We start from the raw sequence: 7,500 nt of genomic DNA, 5'->3' as shown, positions 1-7,500 counted from the left end.
AGGGCCAGTTCCTCACGTTGACAACAATGAGCACAAACTAATAACACGTTTAACTGTGTGACATCATCACAGCTGTCAGGATCATGAACACGACTTCAGGCAAAGTCATGGAATCTTTCTCTTATCTCTCATAACGGGAAACTCTGGACGTTGTGTTTTTCTCAGATCGGTTGCCTGGACGACGCAAACAAACAACAACAACTGAGGTCATCATGTACATCCCAGGTGAGTGTGTGATGGGAGGAGCCTGGTTGTTAAGCACTGAGGCAGAGGCACAGGGAGGCTGTGGGTTTGAGACCCCTGGTCCAGGACTGATCCGGCCTCTGGTCCAGGACTGATCCGGCCTCTGGTCCAGGACTGATCCGGCCTCTGGTCCAGGACTGATCCGCCCTGTGGTCCAGGACTGATCCGGCCTGTGGTCCAGGACTGATCCGGCCTCTGGTCCAGGACTGATCCGGCCTCTGGTCCAGGACTGATCCGGCCTCTGGTCCAGTTCTAATTCGTCTGTTGTTTGTGTTCCAGAGGAAACCACGGCGCCGTACATCGGTCCCTGGTACGAGGAATACGATTACGCCGACCGTACGTCTTCCCGCCGCCGCCGCCTGCACCCTGATGTCTCAGCTCCCACGCTGCACACGCTCATTTCACGTTCTGTGTGCTTCCTCCCTGCACAGTGGCCGCCAAGAAGCAGGAGGAAGAGGAGGAAGAGGAGAAGAGAGCGCGCAAAGAGAAGGCGGAGAAAGGTTTGGACCTCTGCTGGACCGGTTTACATTCTGATGTGGTGACTCATGAGATCAGATCAAGATGCTGCAGATCCAGATCACTGCTCCGCTCTCTTCCTCTTCATACAGCAGAGATCCACATGTTTACAGGCTGTTTACACTTTAAAGCCTGTTTACTGTCTGCAGTCAGGTTCCATCTCCTCTCTCACAGGGAGGAACCTTCACTGTGTTCTGTCTCAGCTCATCTAAACTCATTTAAATCCAATCTAACAACATTCAATCCTTCTTTAATCGGCTCAAATCTTCTCAGGGTTCCTCTCTTTCTAATCTGATCTGATCTCCGTGTCACAGCGCCCCCTGCTGTGTGTGAGGCAGAGCTGCTGCCTGCCTCCATATGAAAGTTTAACACCGTGTTCTGTTCAAATAAAAAGCTACAAGTCAAGCAATAAAGCAGGAATGTGGAGCAGAAGGACACAGGAATGGACCCAGGCACTGAGGAGCACATGTGGGAATGCTTTGTTTGGACAGACACACACGCACAAGCACAGGCACACAGGCACACAGGCACACAGACACACCCACAGGCACACACACACACAGGCACACACACACAGGCACACAGACACAGGCACACACACAGGAACACACACACTCACACACTCACACTCACACTGGTTTCCCATTATGCTCCACAGCTGAGCGACTGAGGAAGAGGTGGGAGGAGGAGGAAGAGGAGCGGCTGAGGCAGATCTCTCAGATCCATGTGGAGCCAAAAAGTAACAACCTTCACTTCCATGTTCTTCATGTAGATTTGGTTTGAAGCTTGTTTTCCTCAGCACAGAGGTTTAGTTGGGTGTGATCTTGGTTCACACGCTCACATGGTTGATAACTTCAGTGTGTCAGAGGTTCATGGAGCTGAGATCTTCATCTAAAGCAGAGGATTCTTCTCACAGCGTCTGACTTCACTACAAACAAGAACGCTGTTGACAAGCTTGAGACAGACGACCGAATGTTTGCACTATTATCCTCTGGAACATCTGTGTGTGTGTGTGTGTGTGTGTGTGTGTGTGTGTGTGTGTGTCCTCAGAGTGTCCTCCTCTGGGCCTGGAGTCTCACCGAGTGGAGGACGACCAGCTGTTGGCTTCATCTCAGTCTCATCACGGCTTCACGGCTCAGAGGGGACGACTCAACATGCAGGTAGAGAAGAAGATGAAACATTAGAGTCTAACTTCAGCTTCAGATGTGCTACAGGAAGTTTCCTTTAGGCGTTTACTTCTTTAATGTCCATGTGACCTCTGGTTCCTGCTCTGCCTCTCTGTGGAGCTCCACCTATGGGTCACCTGTGTCCCTCAGTGGACAGTCACTATTCTGATCCAAACCCAGAATGGTCAGGGCTCAGGCTCAGGCTCAGGCTCAGGCTCAGGCTCAGGCTCAGGCTCAGACTCAGACTCAGACTCAGGTCCAGGTCCAGGTCCAGGTCCAGGTCCAGGCTCAGGTCCAGGTCCAGGCTCAGGCCCAGGTCCAGGTCCAGGTTCAGCTCAGTTGCTTATTCCATGTGTGGTGCTGCTTGTGGCAGGGCTCTGATGATAATGAGGACCTGTACGGTGGCGCCTGGTGTGCAGAGCCAGAGGAGAGTAACCACTGGTTTGAGGTGGACGCCCGCAGAGAGGTGGAGTTCTCTGGCGTCATCACCCAGGGGAGGAATTCAGAGCAACAGTGAGTACAGCAGCGCCCCCTGCTGCTTGAGTCCTTTCACTCACACTGCTGTGCTTGTTGAGGTCTTGATTGATCCCTGATGTTTGTGTCGCCGAAGTGAGGATTTCGTCTCCTCGTATTTCGTGGCCTTCAGTAACGACAGTCGTGATTGGACGGTGCTTCACGACGGCTACGCTGAATGGGTGAGAGCAAACGACACAAGTATGAGGCCCGGAGTTCTGCTCCAGTGTCTTACTTCCTGTTCCGTGTCCCCTGCAGTTGTTCTACGGGAACGTGGATAAGGACACGCCGGTCATGACGCAGTTCCACGTTCCCGTGGTGGCGCGGTACTTCCGGATTCTCCCTCAGAGCTGGAACGGCAGCCTGTGCCTCAGAGCAGAGGTCCTCGCCTGCCAACTACCCAGTCAGTGTCAGAGCATCTTCATCACATCATCATCATCATCATCATCATCACCACAGCCATCATGCTGGTGGCTGAACGTGGAGGAGCAGCTCCTCCTCCTCTGGACCTCACTCACCTCTCCACTCTTGTTCCAGGCAGCTACCGCGGTGAGAATGAGGTCAACGCCTCAGACGACCTGGACTTCAGACACCACAACTACAAGGACATGAGACAGGTCAGTGTTCATCTGCGTTTACACGAGCCAGAGTAAAGCTCAGAACAGAGACACTTCATGGTTCTGTGGTTTCTCTTTGTCTCGTCCAGATGATGAAGGTGATTAATGAAGAGTGTCCAAACATCACCAGAATCTACAACATAGGGAAAAGCTTCCAGGGCCTGAAGATGTACGCCATGGAGATCTCAGACAACCCCGGAGAGCACGAGACAGGTAGGAGACGCCAGGTGTCACTCAGGGGAACTCAGGACGTCTTGTCCCGTCTCCACGTTCTTCACGTTCGCTCCTCTGTCTCCAGGTGAACCCGAGTTTCGTTATACGGCCGGTCTCCATGGTAACGAGGCGCTGGGCCGAGAGCTCCTCCTCCTGCTGATGCAGTTTCTGTGCAGGGAGTACAATGACGATAACCCCAGGGTGCGCCGCCTGGTGGACACAGTGAGAATACACCTGGTGCCCTCACTCAACCCTGACGCCTATGAGCTGGCCTACGAGATGGTACACACACATTACCCACAATCCCTTTGGAGTCCATTTTGCTCTTACAGTTATTTCTTTTGAGTAAACGTCCCCCCCCCACCTGCAGGGATCTGAGATGGGGAACTGGGCTCTGGGCCACTGGACTGAAGAAGGCTATGACATCTTCCAGAACTTCCCAGACCTGAACAGCATCCTGTGGGGAGCAGAGGACCGAGGCTGGGTCCCTCGCATCGTACCCAACCATCACATCCCCCTCCCCGAGAACTCCCTCAACGGAACCGTGAGCTCCGTCTGCTCCCACAATTACATCCTGTTTAAAATCCTCACCATCAGAACGCCATCAGAACGCCACCAGAGCGTCTGATCACACCAGCAACACAAACGTAGAAGTAGAAGCTCCCAGGCTGAGAGGCTTTGGTTCCTGTGGTGATGAGATACAAAACAACGTCTAGAATCAAACTTCCCATGAGCGCTCTCCTCCTCAGGAAGCCTGCATGTCGTCACGGCAACCAACAATTCTATGTTACCTGCATACATACAATCATTTCAGTTCATACCTAAGCCTCCAATCACTGACTGATGATTGATCAGCCCATGATCCTGATCGCTCTGTTTGTTTCTGCAGATCGCCGTGGAGACCAAAGCCATCATCTCCTGGATGGAGCGCAACCCATTTGTGCTGGGAGCCAATCTGCAGGGAGGAGAGAAGCTGGTGGCGTATCCCTTTGATATGCAGCGCCCGCCCATCCCTGTAAGAACCTTTAACCTTTAACCTTCAACAATGTGGAGATTCATGAACCAGCAGCTCCACTACCCTGAGTCTCCTCACCACCCGGTCCTGACCCGAGTCTCCTCCCCGTGTCTTAGCTCAGTGAGGCGAGGCGTGGCTGGAGAGCGAGCGCCGACCACGACATGAACGCGGAGACGTGGGCGCACATCCAGCGGCTGAGCGACGGGGCTCTGCGGGAGACGCCAGACGACGCCATGTTCCGGTGGCTGGCGATGTCGTACGCCCACAGCCACCTCACCATGACCGAGACGTACCGCGGCTCCTGCCACAACGATGACGTCACTGGGGCGCAGGGCATCATCAACAGAGCCAGCTGGAAGCCTGCAGTGGGCAGTAAGTGAACACACACCTGGAGAAGAAAACACACCTGGAGAAGAACACACACCTGAGGAAGAACACACACCTGAGGAAGAACACACACACACACACACACACACACACACACACACACCTGGAGAAGAAAACACACCTGGAGAAGAACAAACACACACACACACACACACACACACGCACACACACGCACACACACACACACACACCTGGAGAAGAAAACACACCTGAAGAAGAACACACACACACACACACACACACACACACACACACCTGGAGTAGAACACACACCTGAAGAAGAAGAACACACACACACACACACACACCTGGAGAAGGACACACACCTGAAGAAGAACACACACACACACACAAACACACACACGAACACACACACACACACACACACACACACACACACCTGGAGAAGGACAAACACTTGGAGAAGGACACACACCTGGAGAAGAACACACACACACACACACACACACACACACACCTGGCCTGGAGAAGAACACACACCTGGAGAACAACACACACACACACACACACACACACACACACACACACACACACACACACCTGGAGAGGAACACACACCTGAAGAAGAACACACACACACACCTGGAGAAGAACACACACCTGGAGAACGACACACACACACACACACACACACACACACACACACACACACACACACCTGGAGTAGAACACACACCGTCTTCATCCATAAGTCCCATGTCTCAGCAGATGATGTCATTTGTCTCCTCTTCCTCCCTCCTCAGGCATGAATGACTTCAGCTACCTGCACACTAACTGTCTGGAGCTCTCTGTGTTCCTGGGCTGTGATAAGTTCCCTCATGAGAGCGAGCTGCAGCTGGAGTGGGACAACAACCGGGAGTCTCTGCTCACCTTCATGGAGCAGGTGAGACAGACAGGCTCTCCTCCCGTCTCACTCTCTGAGGGATCTGACCTCTGTGCTGCCGTCTGTTCCAGGTACATCGAGGGATCAAAGGAATCGTGAGAGATGTGGAAGGAAGCCCGCTGGCTAACGCTACCGTAACTGTGGAGGGAATACGGCACGACGTCAAGACCGGTAACTTCCTGTCTGCCGTCTTTACCTTCAGCTGCATTCAGGCGTTACAAGGCTGAGCTGTTGATCTCACTTCACGGCCTGAAGCCACGCTACAGTGCGGCCTCGGCAAAGTACAGAGTTTGGTGTTGATAGGAGGCACGGTTGGTGAGATGACCTCACTTCCTGTTTGTGTGTCTGTGTGTCTCTGTGGTGTCTCAGCTGCAGGCGGTGATTACTGGAGACTGTTGAACCCGGGCGAGTATCGTGTGATGGCCAAGGCGGAGGGTTACACGCCGCAGACGCGCCTCTGCATGGTGGGCTACGACTCCGGGGCCACGCAGTGCAGCTTCGTCCTCCCCAAGTCCAACTGGGACCGCATCAAGCAGATCATGGCCCAGCACGGGAAGAGGCCCATACGACTGGTCACCAAATCCAGCGTGGTCAGAACCACCACAGCCGCAGCCGTGGCCGTGACCAGAGGGACCGCGGCCTCGTCCCCCGCTCACAACGCAGATCGCCTCAGGCGGCTGAGGATGATGCGTCTACGCCGTCTGCGCCTGCAAAGACTACGAGCAAATCAATCCACCACTCCTGTTACCACGACAACCACCACCACCACCACAACCACCACCACCACCACCACAAAACCTGAGACCACCACTTCCTGGTACGACTCGTGGTTTCCTGTAGACAGCTGGTCCACTGAGAACCCCTTTGACAGCGTGATCTTTGACTCGGTGCCCACGCAGGATTATCCCTTTGAGTTCAAGATCGACTAATAGACTCAGCAAAGGCCGACATCATACGCTCCTAAGGACGATGTCACCTGACCCCACAGCTCCTGCGTCTCAGCACTGCTCCACATGTAAAGAACTTCATCATCTTCATCTCCTTCACCTCTGTGTGTTCCTCTGTGTGTGTGTGTGTAGATGTTCTCCTCCTCCTCTTCAGGTCTGTAGGTCTCTGATGGACCCTGATGGATCCATGATCAGGTGTTAGAGCCTCTAAAGCTCCTCTACATGGAGACAGAAGCTTAGTGACAGACTAACATGTTGACCCCTGACCTTTGACCCTGAACCCTGTGTATGTTGTCATGGCTTGGTGACGCTCACATCCATAAGATCCATACGTTTGGAACTCTTCATGTATACAATTACGGTTTAGCAGTTATGACTAGAACACAAAGCCTTTATGTCTGTGTGTGTGTGTGTGTGTCTGTGTGTGTGTCTCTGTGTGTGTGTGTGTGTCTGTGTGTGTGTCTCTGTGTGTGTGTGTGAGTGTGTGTCTCTGTGTGTGTGTGTCTGTGTGTGTGTCTCTGTGTGTGTGTGTGCGTCTGTGTGTGTCTGTGTCTCTGTGTGTGTGTGTCTGTGTGTGTGTCTCTGTGTGTGTGTGTCTCTGTGTGTGTGTCTGTGTGTGTGTGTCTCTGTGTGTGTGTGTCTGTGTGTGCGTCTGTGTGTGTGTGTGTGTCTGTGTGTGTGAGTCTCTGTGTCTCTGTGTGTGTCTCTGTGTGTGTGTGTGTCTCTGTGTGTGTGTGTGTCTGTGTGTATGAGTGTGTGTCTCTGTGTCTCTGTGTGTGTGTGTGTGTCTGTGTGTGTGTGAGTGTGTGTCTCTGTGTCTCTGTGTGTGTGTGTGTGTGTCTCTGTGTGTGTGTGTGTGTGAGTGTGTGTCTCTGTGTGTGTGTGTCTGTGTGTGTCTGTGTCTCTGTGTGTGTGTGTCTCTGTGTGTGTGTCTGTGTCTCTGTGTGTGTGTGTCTGTGTGTGTCTGTGTCTCTGTGTG

At 53.1% G+C, this 7,500-nt stretch overlaps 1 protein-coding gene across 1 annotated transcript in view; it reads left to right on the top strand.

Annotated features, from left to right (window-relative positions):
- The window catches only part of aebp1a (AE binding protein 1a), a 10,452-nt gene that overhangs the window by 2,608 nt on the left and 344 nt on the right, over positions 1 to 7,500 (top strand). The window contains exons 4-20 of the mRNA XM_076140136.1: positions 166 to 225; positions 523 to 579; positions 675 to 743; positions 1,418 to 1,498; positions 1,810 to 1,919; positions 2,299 to 2,438; positions 2,536 to 2,620; positions 2,697 to 2,841; positions 2,976 to 3,055; positions 3,145 to 3,268; positions 3,354 to 3,550; positions 3,639 to 3,812; positions 4,158 to 4,283; positions 4,400 to 4,655; positions 5,435 to 5,574; positions 5,646 to 5,745; positions 5,944 to 6,993. Of these exons, the coding sequence (XP_075996251.1) occupies positions 166 to 225; positions 523 to 579; positions 675 to 743; positions 1,418 to 1,498; positions 1,810 to 1,919; positions 2,299 to 2,438; positions 2,536 to 2,620; positions 2,697 to 2,841; positions 2,976 to 3,055; positions 3,145 to 3,268; positions 3,354 to 3,550; positions 3,639 to 3,812; positions 4,158 to 4,283; positions 4,400 to 4,655; positions 5,435 to 5,574; positions 5,646 to 5,745; positions 5,944 to 6,503 (2,504 nt within the window). The 3' untranslated portion in view covers positions 6,504 to 6,993. The remainder of the gene's footprint in view (positions 1 to 165; positions 226 to 522; positions 580 to 674; positions 744 to 1,417; positions 1,499 to 1,809; positions 1,920 to 2,298; positions 2,439 to 2,535; positions 2,621 to 2,696; positions 2,842 to 2,975; positions 3,056 to 3,144; positions 3,269 to 3,353; positions 3,551 to 3,638; positions 3,813 to 4,157; positions 4,284 to 4,399; positions 4,656 to 5,434; positions 5,575 to 5,645; positions 5,746 to 5,943; positions 6,994 to 7,500) is intronic.

This window comes from Genypterus blacodes, unplaced genomic scaffold, assembly GCF_046128005.1.
Source record: "Genypterus blacodes isolate CSIRO-AG114 ecotype Tasmania unplaced genomic scaffold, CSIRO-AGI_Gbla_v1 ptg000519l_1, whole genome shotgun sequence".
Classification (NCBI taxonomy): Eukaryota; Metazoa; Chordata; class Actinopteri; order Ophidiiformes; family Ophidiidae; genus Genypterus; species Genypterus blacodes.
This window is presented reverse-complemented; position numbering and strand designations above follow the sequence as displayed.